The 20,648-nt window shown below is 34.9% G+C and overlaps 1 protein-coding gene across 2 annotated transcripts in view; it reads right to left on the bottom strand.

The window, feature by feature from the left end:
* The window catches only part of RNF17 (ring finger protein 17), a 112,656-nt gene that overhangs the window by 49,872 nt on the left and 42,136 nt on the right, over positions 1-20,648 (bottom strand). For both annotated transcript variants that reach the window (XM_007087862.2, XM_042987154.1), the window contains 6 exons: positions 18,689-18,879; positions 17,625-17,766; positions 6,158-6,311; positions 5,829-5,944; positions 4,750-4,870; positions 1,570-1,690 (listed from right to left, as the gene is read on the bottom strand). In XM_007087862.2, the coding sequence (XP_007087924.2) occupies positions 1,570-1,690; positions 4,750-4,870; positions 5,829-5,944; positions 6,158-6,311; positions 17,625-17,766; positions 18,689-18,879 (845 nt within the window). The remainder of the gene's footprint in view (positions 1-1,569; positions 1,691-4,749; positions 4,871-5,828; positions 5,945-6,157; positions 6,312-17,624; positions 17,767-18,688; positions 18,880-20,648) is intronic.

Here is a 20,648-nt window from a genome sequence, read left to right as displayed (position 1 = left end):
GGGGGAGGGGCGGAGAGAGAGGGAGAGAGAATCCCAAGCAGGCTCCACACTCAGTATTGAGTCCAGCATGGGACTTGATCCCACAACCCTGTGATCATGACCTGAGCTGAAATCAAGAGCTGGATGCTTAACCAACGGAGCCACCCAGGTGCCCCCAAACTTTCTATTTTAGAAGCGTTTTAAATACCAAGTTTGTTCATAATTTCATCATCTGCCATTGATATCTTGTACTCAAAAAGAGAAGAATTATTGATAATTTGTTTTGATGACTAAAAAGTATCAATCCACTTGCCAGTGAGAATACAAGTGGAAGCCAATTGCTATTAAGATGTATTAAAAAGAGAAATTATTGAAGTGTTTAGAATGTTTAATAAGTCAGGTTAGTTCAGACTGAAAACACAGATAATTAGATGTCCTTTATTTTTATTAAAGAAAAACTTAATTTCTTTCACAATAAGCTTGAGATTTAGCTAACCAAGGTGACTTAATTTTTGTTGCTATATCTAATGGATAATTTTCAGCCCTTACTTGACTTGAATTCTCAGCACTAGCTACTCTTTCCTTCTTGAAACGTTCTCTCTCTGGTTCCTGGTTTTTCTTCAGTCTCAGGTTCATGATCTACCAGTTTTGGACTTTCTTTCTCATAGATTATAATCCTCATAGTTGCATCTTCATCAAGGGAAATTGAGATGAATAATGAAAGTGATTTTCATTTATTCTGATGGACTCATTTATATGCTGCTAACTCCCAGGTGAATCACTTAACCATGTCTCTCTTCAGAGATCCATATATTCATTTCCTCCATTTAATTAATGTTTACTGCAAACACTCCCACCCCTCTGCCCTTCTGTATTGCGGTCACCTCAACCACTGGTCTGTCTTGGGTATTATTAGCACAATGGCTCAAATCTGGCTCTCGTTCAACGTATCCACTTGAACCCAGAAAAAATTCACATTTCTTCAAATGGGAATGTGGGCTAATTGTACCACTAACTACTCTATACTGACATTTCTCTTACTAATTCTCTTCTCAAATAGGTACAAATGGCTACTAAAGCAGATGTTCTACCTAGAAATAAGATGCTATTCTCTTTTTAGAAGTACTTTCAATCCTGAGGAGCCATTCTCTTGGTTTCAGGGTCACTTAGGGATGGAGGGAAAAGCCACTCTACTCCCCATTAAACTAATGACTCCAATTATTTTTCCGTCTATTTTTCCTGATTCAAAAACGGGGAAACTCCAAAGCAGATATCCAAAAGGAAATGATATGCCACTTTTTTTTTTAAGTTTTATTTATTTATTTTGAGGGAGAGAGAGAGGGAGAGAAGGAGCAAGCAGCGGGGGGTGGGGGGGCAGAGAGAGAGGGAGAGAGAGAACCCCAAGCAGGGTCCGCACTGTCAGTGCGTGGAGCCCAACACAGGGCTCAAACTCACAAACCGCGAAATCATGACCTGAGCCAAAATCAAGAGTCGGATGCTTAACTCTTGATGCTTAACTTGAGCCACCCAGGCGCCCTACCACCTTCCTGTGAATAAACTGAATTTTTTAAAGTTTGTAGGTCTACTTACCCTACTTCATAAGATGCTAGGCCCTCTTTGACTAGCTGGTCATTTATACTAGTAGGAGTCATTCCAGGAGCACCAAGAGAATCAAAAAGCTCAACTAAGAGCACATTATCTTCCAGAATTTCTGTAAAACCATTAAGATGAGTTTGGGGAAAGAAAGAAATATGTCATAAAATATACTAAATGAGGCAATTTTAAATAACAGGAAACTTAATTTCGTTTTGCATACATGTGGTTTCTTGCTAAGTAATATCAAAGTCTCTCTGCAGGGGTAAAAGTAGCACTTTGCAAACATAAAGCAATTGTCCATGTTGTCTGTAACATATGCAAATTAATACAATTTTTATTTTAGATTATTGTGTGCTGTTCTATAACACATCAAAAGCAGTTTAAAGCTTTTAAACTCAGAAAAATATAACTTGACCTATATTCATTGAATAAGTGTTCTGATGTGTCTTTAAACTGTTTTATTAAATTCAAACTAGTTCCAGAGGACAAAAGAATGAAAGTTAATTCAGTCCAGTGATTATCTGCTAAGATTTACAGCTTTTAGAAAAATGGCACAAAGTTCAAAACAACAAAAACTCCAAAAACACCCTTAATTAAAGATTGGAACCTGGAATTTTTTCCCATTCCTCTGTTTTTAGAACAAACTATCCAACTTTTAATTTCTTTTAGAAAACAAATTGGCTACTTCAACAAGTAGATCTATTTAGATTTCTTAAACTGGGAGTTTATGGGCAAAATTTACATCTCATGTGCCTGTTTACTTGCTTATGGTACACAGCACAGAGAACCTGCCTAATATGTATCTGCATAAACAACAGAGGAATTTCTTTAGAAAACACACACTTCAATGCCTTAACATATGCAGTGAATGCATACTTAAACTGCAGTTTATGCCTACTACAATTTCTACACAACAGCAGCTAGAGCTGCAGGCCAGAATGATGATTCTAAATAAAAAGATGAAGAGTTACCAGCATCCTATATCATAAAAACACATATTATAAAACTTTTTCCAAGGGCCTAAAAATGATTGTGGACTCCTTTTTAATGGATCAGATACGTCATCTAGAAATAAAAGGCTAAACGATGATGAGCCTCAATAAATTTTCATCTCCGTACTTTTCCATCTCTTGTGCTCTCGCGTTCCCTTTAGTTCTTTGACTATATTTCCCATACACAAAGTTCTTTATTCCTGTATGTTCTGTACTGTCACCACCTTCCTTGCTCTGCTAATTAAAATTTAAATATCCGTTGCTTTATAAGGTAACAATGCATATTAATGGAAAGCTCCCCTTCTGGTCTGTGGTAGTTCATTTTAATATTAATGTCTTAAAACTCTTAATTTCATCATTGCATAGGTTGATGAGGTATTTTAGATTTAAGGAGTGCCAGAAGGCCCTGCTCAAATTACCTAGGATAATAACTATATTGTGACTAGTGTTTGGATATTAATGGTGTAACAAGTAATTAAGTGAGTAAGCAAAAGAAAGAGTAAAGAAAGGAACCAAGTCAGGTCCACTGCAGGGAGGGGGAGCTAAAACCAACAGAATAAAATACCAAAAGGAAAGTTGGTAAGCAGAATTATCTAGGTTAAATTCTGCACAAAATCAGTGGAGATAACTCAAGGACTAAGAAGCCCTTAATTTACTGTTCATATCAGAGAAGACAGATATAAAAATGTTATTGACTGACAATGCAATATCTATAATCACATTCCTCCCTAAAGAAACTATTTCTTCAGAACAATTTCTTGTATCAACAATGTATATAAATTATCACTGATAGGCATCAGTTCTACGTTAAGTAACCTTGAGCAGCTGACCAGTAAGCTTCAGTCTCCTCACTGTAAAACAGGCTAACGCTCTTACAGTAGTTGGGTTCATTTAACGTAGTATGATAAATGTGAACAAATAGGTGCTGTAAAAATTACCCTGGAAATTCCCATAAATCAACCCTAAGTAAACATGATCTTGTATATTCTGCACTAGTACTTATTAAGACCAACACAGTCAGATAAACAACAGAATCCTACACCTCCCCATACCCGAATTCAAACCCTTTGGGGCCAGACATGTTTCAGAACTCTTCAAATTGAGAAAGACTACGTAAAATATACACTGAATATTTTGTAATAGCTCCAGCAGACTGAGGCAGCAGCCTACAAACATACATTACTATCCTGAAACGGAATATATGATATTTACTATAAAGGAGATAAAGACTGTATGTACCTTCATGTCAATTCAGATCAGATTTTGCTACTCAACTTTTCATTTTCAGAACATGTTGGGTTATAAAATTGTAAGGTAATAGTCAGCCTGTCTCTTGGACCCAAACTCCTCCAAAAAAGAAACAACATTTTTTCTAAATATGGGGAGAGCCTACAGTTGAATTCACTTAAGTCATATGAAAAAAAAAAAAAAAGAACATATGAAAACTATTTACCAGTTATGTCCTACTTCCCCTCACTTCCCTGCACATTAAACTTTAGCATCCATCATGCCAAAATCAGGATAGAGTCCTTGCACAAATGCAAACAGAAATAAGAGAAGCTAATTTCTGGCTTTAGAGCTTTCAAGAGGCCATGTCCAGGATGACTTCATCTTTTAATTTTTTTAAGAATTTATTATTTATGTTTTAAAAAATTTTTAAATGTGTATTTACTTTTGAGAGAGAGAGAGAGAGAGAGAGAGAGAGAAAGAACACAAGCGGGGAGGAGCAGAGAGAGAGAGGCAGACACAGAATTGGAAGCAGGCTCCAGGCTCTGAGCTGTCAGCATAGAGCCCGACATGGGGCTCGAACTCACGAACCATGAGATCATGACCTGAGCCGAAGTCAGACAGGTGCCCGTTAAGATTTTATTTTTAAGTAATCTTTATGCCCAATGTGGAGCTGGAACCTACAACCCTGAGATCAAGTCACACCCTCCATCAACTGAGCCAACCAGGCACTCTTGGGATGACTTGGTCTCTGATGGTAAATTCTGCCTCTTGCTGATTTTAGATTCTAGAGCTGGCAACTATACCTACTATACCCAATGCACAATACATGTTCTCACTACTCTTACTGATGACACATTGAATTTATTCTGAGTTCTGGCAAATGTTACAATGTTACTCTTATTTAAAATTATATATGACCATACAGCAACAAATGAAAATGGAAATAGCTTACTAACGACTGAACATGTCATAAATTTATCTTGAGTCTTTTCTTCAAATTTGTCCTTAGCTTTTTTGGACCACTGCACTGCTCTCATACGTGGTTCAATATAGGCCAGCTTACATTTGATTGCCTGTGTCAAACAGAATTGCGCCATTAAGAAAAGTAAACTTAATTTTCAATTATTTTAAAATTACAACAAAATTTTATGTGTACAAAAAACTTTGTGTTTGAATTTAATGCATATTTAGAAAATAAATAAATGTACAAAGGTATCTACAAAATATTTTATAAATACAAATAATTGGAATCAACAGAGTATTTGGTTGAAGGAATTACTGCACATTTAGACATTGATATAACAAGCATCCACTGAAAGTATGATATGCTGTTAAATGAGAAAATCAGGTTATAGGACTATTTGTCTAATCCTATAATCGCTAAAAACAGAGAAGACACGTCTTAGATTTATATATATCAAAAATACTCAACAATTCTGAGTAATTCCTCTTTTTCTCTGTATTTTCAAGTTTTTCCTATAATTTTTACCCATTTTTAAAATGAAAAATATTGTTTAACCAAATTCAAACGCTTAGGTGCAACATGACATAGAAAATCAGCCTTAACCATATCTCTGGGGAGTAGGATTCCAAGAGAAGGGTAATTTTTCACTTTTTCTTCCAGACTTTTCTCTCTCTTGCACACGTTATATATACTTACACATAAATGAGATTGCAGTAAAAATACTCCTATGATGAGTTTTGTTTTCACAAAATACATCATCCTCTTACCTCATTATACTGGTATAACATTAAGAGCTGCAGAACAGTAATACATAGACACAAACATACATACACATATACATTTATAATTAATGCTTATTTGCTAAGATATACATACATCTTAATAACTTATAGTTGCTATATAGAAAATTATAGGAACCACAGCAACTCTTTTCTATAGTCTATGTGTTAGAAATTACTTACAGACAAAAATGTTAACAGAATATTTCTATGGTAAAAATTATTTCTAAAATTACTTTCATATTTGTGCTAATATTCTAACCCTATGATTCATGATAAATAGATTACCTTCTCTGGGGGATTCAGAAACTCATCCTTTATTTTACGCATTTCTTTAAGTGTTATTTTTGCAGTATTGCCAAAGTCCACATATTGAACTTCAACTTCACGATGTCCAGGCAATCCTTCAAAAGTTATGAAATTAGAAATTGCAAACTTGGAAAAAAAGAGACCCAGAGATTTACCTTCCAACATTACCCCTAGCTTACTAAAGATAGATAACTGAGCAAAATGTTAAGATCAAGTAACATCACTTCCACGATTAATCTGTACCAACTCAAATGGGATCAGTTTTTAAGCATAATATTTCCCTGTAGAAATAGTGTGCAATCTCCTACCAACGACTTTTGCTCGGTACCAAACTCCATCTTCAAATTTAGCTACACAGGCTTGATCTTGAACTGGACAGAGGATTTCCAGATTTTCTCCATCTTCACTTTTATAGAATTCCTCAATTGTCTTTAATAGAAATAAAAAATCCAGGCTCTCTATCTAAGAGATAAAGGGATTAAAACACATGGTATGTATTATAAGCACTATTCATAAAATTACCAAATGTTAGAATCAGATAAATCATGTCACATAATTTATATTTGAAGTATCTTATTACAGAAGCAATAAATAAAATTAGCAAATGTGGACATAACAAAAAGTTTTAAAAATCACATTTCTCCAGGAGCACCTGGGTTGCTCAGTTGGCTGAGCGTCCCAACTTCAGCTCAGGTCATGATCTCATGCTTCATGAGTTTGAGCACTATATCAGGCTTGCTGAGGTTGGCACAGACCCTGCTTCAGATCTTCTGTCCCCTCCTCTCTCTGTTCCTTCCCTGCTCATGCTCTCTCTCAAAAATGAATAAGAACATTAAAAACATATCCAGATACCTTAAATGTATCCTTCCAGATCCTTTTCTTATACACAAACTTTCCATATTTTTTAAAACAAAAATGAAATTATATCATTTATGCAATTTGATTACAGTTTGATAATTTGCATTTTCTATCAGTTCTCACTTTTCTATTTCAGTAAGGATTCCTATTAATGCTCCAGACCACATTTAGATACCCCATGCTGACCTAAACCAGTACTCAATTCAAGACTACACATTATATCTGGTTATTTCAATAAATCTTTTAGAATCTACCATGGTACTTTTATTTTAATGACTTGGTCTTGCTGAAGAGCATCTATTATGTAGTTACATCCTCATGCTATTATTTAGCTTGTTCCTCCATTAAGTAGTATCTAGCTCCTGAAATTTCCCAAAAGCTAAAAGTTGGTATCTATAGGTGTGATGGATTCAAACATTTTTTGGCCAGAATACAAGTAATTATACTTAAGTTGTAAATATACTTAGGTTGCAATACATCAAAAGACATAATAATCACTAACTCAACATTAACATGCTAAGATTCACATATAGATTGGGGTGATGATTTTGATCCCTCTGTTGTACAGTTATGTTTTTATCCTGTACCCACCAAATAATTCATGTAGTACTATTCTGGCATTATATGAATGTCCAGTTTCCTATCAACCATCTATCTCGTGGTTTTAAAGTGAATTGCTAATTCTTTAACTCAGTAATTTCAGTAGGGTTTGTGAAATGACTGCATTGAGCAAATTTGAAATTTCTTGTACTAAATAAGAGTATTTGGTTACTGTAGTTCTTAAAGCATCTGAAACACAGTTCTTAAAAAAACAATCCCAAAACATCATAGATAAACGTTTGATTATCTTCCCAAATACCAATTCAATTCTTAAGTTTAAAAATACTTTAAAATCCATTTCAAATGGCAAAAATTTAGGTTTTTCTCTTTTTTGAGCATTATAATGCGAGTGGAAATTTTGTGAATCTAGCTTTTCTTGTTATTCCATTTAAATTACTTAAAATTTTAAAATTTTGTAAACTTTTATTTCTAAGTAGATATTATTCATATTCTTCCATTAATAGGTTATCCAAATGGAACAGTGAAAAATTCAACAGAGGAGTAACATCAGCAAAATAGCAGACTGGGGGTTCCAAGTTCTCGTTCCCACACAGAAACATTGAAAAAAAATGAGAAGCCATATGAAATTTTTCAGAACTCTGGAAAAGTCAAGGGTTTACTGCAACCAAGCAAAACCCAATCAAGTTCCTGGCATTCAAAGAAATCTCTGTCAAAACATTTGCTGAACACAAGCTAAAGGAACAGAGACTTTAGTGATCACAAAAAGGAACAGTCTTTACAAAAATAGAATGGGAAAGTCTCAAACAAACCGACCACTATAGTCTTCAACAATTAAGAAAACCCAGCAAATCCCAGGGAGGTGGGGATCTGATTTTCAGAGTTACAACATTCTAATATTCAAATGCCCAGTTTTCAACAACAACAAAAAAATCAGGTGAAATACAAAGAAAAAGGAAAACATGGCTCACTCATAGGAACAAAATAAATAGTAACCACCTCTGAGGAAGCCCAGATATTGGACTTACTAGACAAAGACTTTAGAACTGTCTTAAATATGTTCAAAGAACTAAAGGAACACATGGATAAAGAACTAGAGGAAACCAGAAAAACAATAAAGGACCAAAATTAAAATACCAACAAAGAGATAGAGATTATAAAAAGGAATCAAACAAATTCTGGAGCTGAAAAATACAATAAGTGAAGTGAAAAAAACACCAGAGGGTTCAACAGCATGTTTGAGCAAGCATGAGAAAGGATCAGTGAACCAGAAGATAGGGTAACTGAAATTATTAAGTGGGGAAAAGAAAAAAGAGCAAAGGGAACAGAGACTCAGGACTTGGACAGAGACTAAGAGTACCATTAGATATATTAATATACACATTATGGGAGTCTCTGAAGGAGAAGAGAAAGAAAGGAGCAAAACAATTATTTGAAGAAATAATTTCTGAAAACCTCCCAAATTTAGTGACAGACATGAATCTATAAATCCAAGAAGCTCAATGTTACGGGTTAAATTATATCTCCAAGCAAGATGTGTTGGAGTTGGAACCTGAGAATGTGACATTATTTGGAGAAAGAATCTTAACAGAGATAATCAAGTGAAAATGATTATGGTAGGTCTTAATCCAATATGAGTGGTGTCATTAAAAGGGGAAGATTTAGGTACAGAGACAAACACAGAAGAATGCATGTGAAGATGAAAGCAGAGATTATGGTAATGCAAGTCACAGACCACCCAAAATTTCCAGCTAACCACCAGAAACTAGGAGAAAAGAATGGAATATTCTCACTCACAGCTCTAAGAAGGAACCAACCCTATTTATACCTGAATCTCACACTTCTAGACTCCAGAACTATGGGGCAATAAATTTATGGTCTTTAAGTCACTTAATTTGTGTAACTTTGTTATTGCAACCCTTGGAAATGAATACAGATTTTGATTTTGAGAAGTAGGGTGTTGCTGTAAAAAATACCTAAAATGTGGGTGTGTCTTTGGAATTAGGTAATGGATAGAGAAGAAGTTTTGAAGTGTTTGAATGAAAAGTCCAGATTGCTTTGAAAAGAATTTTGGTAGAAATATGAATGTCAAAGTTTCTTCTGGTGAGATCTCAGACAGAAATTAGGAGCATGTTATTGGAAACTAGAGGAAAGGCAATCCTTGATATAAAGTGGTAGAGAACTTGGTTGAATTGTATTCTGTCAGATAGAAAGTAGAACTTTAATATTTAGCTGAGGAAATCTCTAAGCAAATTGTTGAACGTGCAGCTTGGTTTCTCCTTGCTGTTTAAAATAAAACACGAGAAGACAGAGATAAAGAAAGAATTGCTAAACATAAAGGAAACAGAACTTGAATTTAGAAAATTTTTAGCCTATCCATATTGTAAACAATGAGAAAGTATGCTTAGAGAGGACAGTGTGGCTGAAGAGATTATGGGCAGGTGGCTTGTGGATCCAATCAATCATCTCAGCAGAAACTCTGCCAGCTTAAAATGGAGGGAATAGAGATGGGAAGAAAGAAGGAAGGCTGTTGAACTTGTGGGATTCTATAGGCAGGAAGTGAGCTGATGGAGCTATTCAGCCCTGCACATGTTTTATCTTTGAAGAAAAAGGTATAATGACCCTGAAGGTAGTTTAGAGGCTGGCGTGTCTGCTACTGCCACCAGGAGCCCAGAGGGCACAAGTCTGAGAGGCAGGATTGACTTGTCCTCTGTTCCAAGAGGTGCAGCCTCCTGGGTTCCAGAGCATGAAGACAAATACTCAATTCCAATAATTGAGGCTGCTTCTAGAGCTGAGTAGGTAAAGCCAAAATAGGCTGAATAATCCTAGTGGGACTGAAAGGTGAAGCATCTAGCCAGTGAAGATTATTCTCAAGTCATAAGAATCTAATAGAATTTGCCCCGCTAGGTTTTAGATTCCTCTGGTTTCACATATTCAGATATAGACAAGAATTTTGCCCCAGCTTGTATGCTACTAATTCTTCACCTGTACTTGAATTAGACGATGAGATTTGGGACTTTTGGCTGATGATACTTATGTATAAGATTTTGGACTTAGAATTGATGCTGGAATGATTGGGATGGGATGAATGCATTTTGGATGTGAGAAGGACATGAATTTCTGATGGAGCAGAGAGTAGACTGCTTTGGGAACTGTGTCCTCCTCAAAAAATATGTTGGAGTTCTAACCCCTCAGTACCTCAGAATGTAACCTTATTGAAGATAGGGTTTTACAGAGGTTATCAAGTTAAAATAAAGTCTTAGGTGGGACCTAATTCAATATGACTGGTGTCCTTATTAAAAAATTGAGACAGACAAGTTCAGAGAAAATGCCATGTGAAGGCAGCAGAAGAGACTGGGATAATGCAGAAGCCAACAAGTGGTAAAGATTGCCAGCATACCACCAAAATCTAGGGGAAAGACATGGAATGGATTTTCCCTTTAAGACCTCAGAAGGAATGAACCCTGCCAACACCCTGATTTTAGACTTCTAGACTCCATCACTTCAGACCACAAAATTTTGTCATTTAAGCTATTCACTTTATGGTATTGTGTTACAATGGCCCTAGGAAGCTAATACACTCAACAAACCCCAAGTAGAATAAACCCAAAGAGACACACTCATACGCATTATAATCAAATTATCAATAACCAGAGACAAAGGCAGAATCTTGAAAACAGTGAGAGAGAAGCAACTTGTCATGTACAAGGGATCACCAGTGAGCTTACTTGCTGATTTCTTCTAAGAAACCTTTGAGGAAAGAAGACAATAGGGAGATAAATTTAAAGTGCTGGAAAAAAAACCCTGTCAACTGAGAATTACAGATCAGCAAAACTGTCCTTCAAAAATAAGGGAGAAGTTCAGCCATTCACAGAGAAACAAGTGGTGAGGAAACGCACTACCACTAAAGGGAGTCCTTTAGGTAGAGCTAGAAGGATGATAGAGTGTAGCTCTAGCATGTAACTCAGAGCCACAGGAAGATATAAAGATCTGTGGTTCAGGTAAATACAAGGACACACATGAAAGAAATATTAATTTTGGTTTGTAACTCCACTTTTATTTCTATTTATTTCTATAGGATAATATCTATTTCTATAGGATTTAAAAAACAAATAAAACCAGAAATCTATTAGCACACAATGTATAAAGAAATCTATTAGCACACAAGCAGAGAAGGGGCAGAAAGAGAGGGAGACACAGAATCCAAAGCAGGCTCCAGGCTCTGAGCTATCAGCAGAGAACCTGACAGAGGGCTCGAACTCGTGAACCATGAGATCATGACCTGAGCCAAAGTCAGATGCTTAGTCGACTGAACTACCCAGGTGTCTTAACGATTATTTTTTGACATCAATAATATAAATGGGGAATTTGGAGCTGCACAGGAGTAGGGTTTTGTGCAATTAAAGTTGGTATAAGTTCATATTAGATTGTTATAACTTTAGAATATTATATGTAATCCCCATGGTAATTATAAAAACAACTATAGATATATACAAAAGGAAATAAGAAGATAATCAAAACATGAAACTACAACATTTGCAAAGCCATGTTCCCTGTAGCATTATTCACAATAGCCAAGAGGTGGAAGCAAACCAAATGTCCATCAATGGATGAATGGATTATGGAGAGAGTTTTAGTTCTGCAAAATGAAAGTTCTATAGATCTGTTGCACAACAATGTGGGTATGGTTAACACTACTGAACTGTACATTTAAAAATGGTGAGATAGTAAATTTTGTTATTTTTTTATGACAATGTTTTTTTAAAAATATAAAAAATGACATTACAAAAAAAACCCACACAACTAAACACAATAGAGATAAGTAATACAAGAAATGAGACAAAAAAGCTAGAAGATATACAAAAAACAAATAGCAAAATGGCAGAAGCCTTTCCAACAGTAGGTACTTTAAATGGATTAAACTCTCCAATTAAAAGGTAGATTTGCAGAATGGATTTTAAATCTTTTTTTTTTTTTAATGTTTATTTATTTTTGAGAGAGAAGGAGAGTGCGATTAGGGGAGGGACAGAGATTCCAAAACAGACTCTGTGCTGATAGCCTGTGCTGATAGCATCAGGCTTGATGCGGGGCTTGAAATTATGAACCAGGAGATGGTGATCCGAGCCAAAGTTGGATGCTTAACTGACTGAGCCACCCAGGTGCCCTTACAGAATGGGTTTTTAAAAAATGGTCCAACTATATGCTATCTATAAGATAATCACTTTAGATCCAAAAACATACATTGGTTGAAAGTGAAAAATTAGAAAATGGTATTCCATGCAAACAGTAACCAAAAGAGAGCCGGGGTGGCTACGCTATTACCAGACAAAATAGACTCTAAGTCAGATAATATTACAAGAAACAAAGAATGACATTATACATTGATAAAAGGGTCAATTAACCAATAAGACGTAACAATTACAAATATATATGCACCAAACATCAGAGCCCTCAAATATATGATACAAATATTGACAGAATTGAAGGGAGACAGTTTTTCAATAAAAGGAGACTTAAGTGCTTCATTTTCAAGAACTACAAAGATTATCAAGATGAAAATAGATTACTTGAACAACAGTATAAACCCCTTACACATGAAAGACATATACAGAACATTCAAGCCAACAGAATTTTTCTCAAGTGCACATGAAACATTCTCAGGATAGACAATACGTTAGGCAACAAAACAAGCCCTAATAAATTTTAAAATACTGAAAACATACACAGTATCTCTCCTAATCACAATGGAAGAAGACTAGAAATTAACAGAGAAAAACTGAAAAATTCACAACAAACTTATGGCATGTAGCAAAAGTCGTGCTAAAAGGGAACTTTATAGCTGTAAAATATATACAGTAAAGAAAAGAAAGATCATAAATAACCTAATGATAAACCTTAAGGGAAAAAAAAGGTAAAATAAACCCAAAACTAGCAGAAGGAAGAAAATAATAAAGATTAGAGCCTATATATAAATAAAATAGAAAATAGAGAAACAATGGCTAAAAAAAAACAAAATCAAAAGTTGGCTTTTGAAAAATTAACAAAATTCACAAACCACTGACTAAGAAAAAAAGGAAAAATGCAAATTACTAAAGTCAGAAACAAAATGTGTCAATTTGGGGCACTTGGGTGGCTCAGCTGGTTAAGCGTCTGACTTTGGAGCAGGTCTGTGAGTTTCAGCCCCACATCCGGCTCTGTGCTGACAACAGGGAGCCTGGAGCCTGCTTCAGATTCTGTGTCTCCCCTCTCTGCCCCTCCCCCACTCACACCTCTGTCTCTTTCTGTCAAAAGTAAATAAAAACATTAAAAAAACTAAAAAAAAAGAAAATGGGTGAATTGCTACCGATTTTAATAAATAAAAAGCATTATAAGAATCTACTATAATTAGAAACACCTACCAAAACTGAATCATGAATAAATAAAAAAAGCTGAGCAGACTTGTATCTAGCAAGGAGACTGAATCAGTAATCAAAAACTTCCAAATAAAGAAATGCCCTGGATCATATGGCTTCTATGATGAATTCTATCAAACTGATAGTTACCTAAAAGGAGGTGGTTGGGGGGGATGGGTTAAATAGGTGATGGGGGATTAAGGAGAGCACTTGTGAGGAGCACCAGGTGATATATAAGGAAATAATGCATCACTATATTGTACACCTGAAAATAATATTACACTGTAAGCGGAATTAAATAAACACTTAAAAAAATTAATACCATCCCTTCTTGGACTCTTCCAAAAAACTGGGGGGGGGGGGCGGAATAAACTCATCCTAACTCATTTTAAGAGGCCAACATTACCAGAAACTAAAGCCATACAAAGACATGATAAGAAAACTATAGACCAATACCATTTATAACCACTGATGTAAAAACCCTCAACAAAATACTTACAAAACAAATTCAATGGCATATTAGAAGGATTATATATCATGATCTAGGGGAGATGGATTCCTGGAATGCAATGATGGTTTAAAATACAAAACAAACTAAAACAATGCAAAAGACATTAACAGAATGAAGGAAAAAGAAAGACCATGATCATCTCAGTTGATGCAAAAATTGTATTAAAAAATTTTTTTTAATGTTTATTTATTTTTGAGAGACAGACAGACAGACAGAGCGTGCGCTGGGGAGGAGCAGAGAGAAACAGGGAGACACAGAATCCAAAACAGGCTCCAGGCTCCAAGCTGTCAGCAGAGAGCCTGATGAAGGGCTCGAATCCACAAACCACCAGATCATGACCTAAGCAGAAGTCAGATCCTTAACCGACTGAGCTACCCAGGTGCCCCAAAAATAGTATTATTACTTTTTTTTAAATTTAAATTCAAGTTAGTTAACATATGGTGTAGTATTAGTATTGGTTTCAGGAGTAGAATTTAGTGATTCATCACTTACATTTAACACCCAGTGCTCATTCCAACAAGTGTCCTCCTTAATGCCCATCACCCATCTAGCCCATCCTCCAACCCTTCTCTCCCTCTCCTCTAACAGGAATTGAAGGAAATTTCTTCAACATCATAAAGGCCATATGAGAAAAACCCACAGATACCATTGTCAATGGTGAAAGACAAAAGCTTTCCCCCTCAGACAGAAGAAAAAGATGCCTGCCTTTTCTACTTGTATTCAACATGATATCAGAACTTCTACCAGAGCCATTAAATAAGAAAGAGAAACAAAAGGCATCCTAACTGTCAGAAGTAAAATAATCTTTTTTGTAGCTGATATAATTTTATATGTACAAAACTCTAAAGAATCCACAAAGAAAACCTGTTAGAAAAAAACTCAGCAAACTTACAAAATATAAAACCAAGACATAAAAATTAGTTATGTTTCTATTTAGCAGTAATAAAAAATCTGAAAATGAAAGTAATAATTCCTTCTACAGTACCATCCAAAAAGATGATACACTTAAGAATAAACTTAGACAAGACACTTGCTGTATATTACACAACAGTGATAAAAGAAATGAAAGAAGACAAAAATAAGAGGAAAGACATCCCACGTTCATGGATTGAAAGACCTAATATTGTTGACAATACCACCCAAAGCAATCTACAATGCAATGCAGTCTCTATCAAAATCTCAGTGATGTTTCAGGCAGAACAGAAAAACCCACCCTAAAAAAGTCATACAGAATCTCAAGGGACCACAAATTGCCAAAACAGTTTTGAAAAAGAACAAAGTTGGAGAACTCACACAGCCCGATTTCAAAACTTGCTATAAAGCTATGGTAATCAAAAAAGTGTGCTACTGGCATAAGAACAGATAGACTGATGGAGTAAATAGAGATCCCAGAAATAAACCTTCACATATATTATGGCTAACTGCATATTGACAAGTATGCCAAGACCATTCAATGGAGAAAAGACCATCTTTTCAACAAACAATGCTGGGAAAACTGGACATCCACATGGAAAATAATGAAATTGGACTCTTCTCTCATATCATACACAAAAGTTCACTCAAAATCAAAGACCTAAGTCTAACAGCTAAAAGTATAAAACTCTTAGAAGAAACCATAAGGGAAAAGCTTCGTAATGTTAGATTCAGCAAAAATTTCTTGACTATGACACTAAAAGCACAGGCAACAAAAGAAAAAAACAGAAAAACTGGATTACCAAATTAAAATTTTTTGTGGATCAAAGAATGCTACCAAGAGAGTAAAATGGCAGCCCACAGAATGGGGAGAAAAATCTGAAAATGATGTATCTGACAAAGGATTAAAATCCATGATGTATAAAGAACTCCTACACCCCAACAACAAAATAATCCAATTCAAAAACGGTCAAAGGACTGGAATAGGTCTTTCTCCAGAGAAAATATACAAATGGCCAATACACACATGAAAAAATGTATTCAACAATCTGAGCCATGTGGAAAATGCAAATCAAATCCATAATGAGATACAATCTATATCCTAAACAGCTATTACTTAAAAAAAAAAAAGTGTTGGTGAGGATATGGAAAAATTGGAACTCTTATGCATTGCTAATGGAAATATAAAATGGTGCAGCATTGTGGAAAACAGTTTGGCAGTTCTTCAGAAAGACAAACCGAATTATAATATAATTTAGCAATTCCAGACCTAGGTATAAACCCAAAAAAATTGAAAGCAGAGACTCAAACACTAGAACACCCATGTTTATAGCGGCATTATTCACAATAGCCAAAAGGTTGAAACAATCCAAGTGTCCATCAACATATGAATGTATAAACAAAATGTAGTATATACATACATTGAAATATTATTCAGTCATGAAAAGGAATGAAATTCTGATACGTTATAACATGTAAACATTATGCTAAGTGGAACAGATAAATTCATAAAGAAAGTAGGACAAGTTATCAGAGGCTGGGGGTGGGGAAGAAAAATGGGGAGTTATTGTTTAAGGGTTACTGAGCTATTTGGGATGGTGAAACAGTTTTGGAGATGAATAATGGCAACAGTTGCACGACACTTGGAGTACTTAATGGTACTGAACCATACATTAATGGTTAAAATAGTTAATTTTATATATGTTTTACCTCAATTTAAATATAAGACACTAAAAAAAATTCAATAAAAGAAATGTATGCAAGTCCTAACTTAGGGCCAAATAAGGCGACTTCCACAACTTATCTGGGGACCCCGCAGAACATGGTACAGGGTTTAAGAGGACAGGTTCTGAATGAAGCTACACTACCCAGTCTAATCCTGGCTCCACCTTTCTGTAGCTGTGTGACCTCAGGCAAGTTGCTTCATCCTTTTGGTCAGAATCTCCAATCTAGACGAAAATACTAGTGTCTTTCTCACAGGATTGTTATAAAGATTAATGAGTTATTCACTTATTACTGCCCTTAGAATGAGTTAATTCATATGAAGCACTGACACAAAGAGATTAATAATGATGACTCATTGTTAGTAGCTAGCTAAACAAACCCATCAATCCACATTCAAAATTAAATATGAATGGCTTTGATATGAATTTATTTTGGTGTTCAAATTCAGAAAATTACCTAGTAATAATTAGTAAATTCTCAGATGTTCACAGTCAGAAACAGGTTTTATCATAGTATTTTGATGACAGTTCTACGTGCTTTCCTATTGCCCAGATTTCATAAGGTAGCAAGAAACACATATATTAGGTATCCTTCACTGTCCTTTCCTTCTATATTTCACTAATTTGCATGATTAAGAGTTTCTTAAATTACTACGAATCATGAGAATTTCTTGTTTAAAGCTGCAGCTAAGAAACTTAAATTTACAGAATGTTGGTATTGGATTGTTCTAAAAGTCATACTAGGTACTCATTTCCCTTATACATTGCTACTTAAAATTTGAAAAAAATACTTGGTCTCTAAGGAATACTAAATACTTACCAACTGAAGATAGAAATCAGTAGGACTATTTATATGACAAACCATAACTGAAACATCTGTCATTTCTTTAGGCAAAACAGGTGGGTGATAATGTAAAGTCATATTTTTTTCAGAGTGGCTTCTTGGTGATTGTGACCTAAACCTAATCGAAAGCACAATCAAAGCATAAGCAAGAACCATTTTCTTCAAAGAATCTCTTCTCTTAGCAACTTGGTCTGAAGAAAAGACTTGTGCATATACTTATTTATCTACCAAGAGTATTCCCTTTCCAATTTCTCTTCTAATACATTTCTTGGTATTGTCTCCAATTATCAAACTAGGTTAAATAAGATGTCAAGTCTCCAAAGTCAACAATTGACCTTCAGTTTTGTGTTGGAACATTTTTGAGCCAGGCCTGTTTCTTCTACTCAGATTCAAGGATTCTCCTCTTTTGAACAAAAACAAAACAAAACAAAAAAACAGTTTCTCATCTTTCAGTTACATTGATAACCACAGTTCATAGTAGCACCCAGGCCAGCTGAGGGTCTCCGTGGGCCCCCTCCAGCTCTAATACTACTCTTATTTCTCTACAATGAAACCTACTTGGGTCACTTCCAGAGTCATCTCCCCACTCGGACAAAAAGTTAGTATCTTCCACTATCTCTCTCAGTCGTCCTACTTTGTTCATCAGTGATGGGGGTGGGGGAAGAAACTTGAAGTATCTATTTTAGATTCAGACATTAAATACAGAGTGGGTGATCATGAACTTACTCTAAAGGGTAGAAAATTTAAGTCAGGCACTGTTAAACTGTAATTCTTAAAACCCTAGGGGAGCTGTCTGTGAAGTTATCAGGAGTCTAAAATTTGTTTCAGTTTCTACAATTTCTATTTTGAGTTGTAATTGAGTTTTAATTTCTTTATTAAATTATCTGAATGTCATTTTCTGACAACTAAGAAAACTAATAGCGTTTTTTTTAATCTCTTAATGTTCACTTTGGAGTCAGTCCATAGTTTTTAAAGGTAAATTCTGCTATTCCAATTTATAACTATAATCTCAAAAGTATTTGTTTTAATAAGTTACCTACCTTGCTAATTCCATAAAAACTAATGCATCTCTAAGAGACACAGGCATATCACTGCTTATTTGATTTGTTGGTGGTTTCTGCAGGTCTACAATAAGCACACCATCTTCTTCTCTAAAAACTTTCATTAAAACAGCCTTGTTATTTACCATTTTCAAAAATTCTACTTTAGCTTCTTCTCCCCAGCCTTCATTCTGTGGAAAAAGTAAAATTCTGATGTACTTAGTAATTATAATTAGTGCTAATGGTACAATACTCTGGATTTATCTTTGGTTTTGTTTTGTTTGGATTTGGCTTTATACAACCAAAGACTGCAAACTTGAGCAAAGGGACTCAACCATAGACACTAAACAACAGCTATGGTCACAAACCCAAGGTCGGTGCTTATGTATGCACAATATATGGATTTGTGTGTGTGTGTGTGTGTGTGTGTGTGTGTGTGTGTGTGTGTGTGTGTGTGTGTATGAGCTCTATGCCCAATATGGGGCTTGAACTCACGACCCCAAGATCAAGAGTCACATGTTCTGAGCCAGCCAGGTGCCCCTAGACCTTTGATTTTATGAACAGTCTCAAGGTGTCCATAAGCTATTGTACTTTAGAATTTAGTTTCACCTCTGAATATTAATACGAAGATTATAAATATTCTAAAATAAAACAAGTATTGCATAGTTTTTTTTCTCTTAAATGACAAATTCAAAAGGTAATTTTGAAAGTATAATGGGAGCCATGTAATGCAATCAAGATATCTGTAATCATCAGTTAACTGAGTTTCCGTTAACTAGGAATATAGGAGGTACATGCTACTTAAACAGTAAGGATAAGTATTCACTCATTTAAAAAAATTTTAAGTTGATCTTTGAATCTTTAAGTCCCCCCCACCATACCTAAAGTAAATTTTAAGAGTTAAAACTATACATTTCTGGTGTTAAGTTCTTTATAGATTTTAAATATTAATCCCTTATCAGATACATTATTTGCAAATATCTTCTCCCATTCAACAGGCTGCCTTTTCGTTTTGTTCATGGCTTCCTTTATTGTGCAAAAGTTTTTTATTTTGGTGTAGTTCCAAATATGTTATTTTTGCTTTTGTTTCCTTTGCCTGAGGAGACGTATCTAGAAAAATGGTACTCTGGCCAATGTCAAAGAAATTACTATGTTTTATTTAGGACTTTTATGGCTTCAGGTCTCATATTTAGGAATTTAATTCATTTTGTGTTTCTTTTTGTGCATGGTATGAGAAAATGGTCCAGTTTCCCAGCACCATTTATTGAAGAGACGGTCTTTTCCCCATTGTATATCCTTGCCTCATTGGTCATAGATTAATTGATCTTATAAGCATGGGCTTATTTCTGGGTTCTCTATTCTGTTCCATTATTATTTTGATTAGTATAGCTTTGTAGTATATTTTGAAATCTGGAATTGTGATACCTCCAGCAGAGCTGTTGAATCGCTCTGTTGTATACCTGAAACTAATGTAACTGTGTGTGCCAACTGTGCTCAAATTTTGAAAAAGCTACATGTTTCTTAAAAAATAAAACCTCTTTCTAAAGGTTATAAAATTAAAGCCAACTCAGAAAGTGCCAAAAATTACAAAAGACAAAATTTAAACCAATTTTACCATTTTGAGGAAAACACTGCGTGTGATATATTTCCTTTTACTTTTTATTTATTCATTCTTCCAAATATATGTTGAATGCCTACTATGTGCTAGGTAATCTGCTATGTGCTGGGAATACAATGATGGGCAAAGACACAGACTCCTGCTTTCATAGATTTCATAATAATGTAACAGTTTAACATATATTCTTACACACAATTCCTGTGTGAGTTGTTGAGTCTTGCTGGGGAATAGACAATGCAAGTAAATATGCAAGTACTTATGCTTAAATATTTATGAAATTTTTCCTAAATACTGCAAAGTAATATGCAATATGGGCTACAACTAAGGAAAAAAGTGCCACAA

The sequence above is a fragment of the Panthera tigris genome, chromosome A1, assembly GCF_018350195.1.
Source record: "Panthera tigris isolate Pti1 chromosome A1, P.tigris_Pti1_mat1.1, whole genome shotgun sequence".
NCBI classification, from domain to species: Eukaryota; Metazoa; Chordata; class Mammalia; order Carnivora; family Felidae; genus Panthera; species Panthera tigris.
This window is presented reverse-complemented; position numbering and strand designations above follow the sequence as displayed.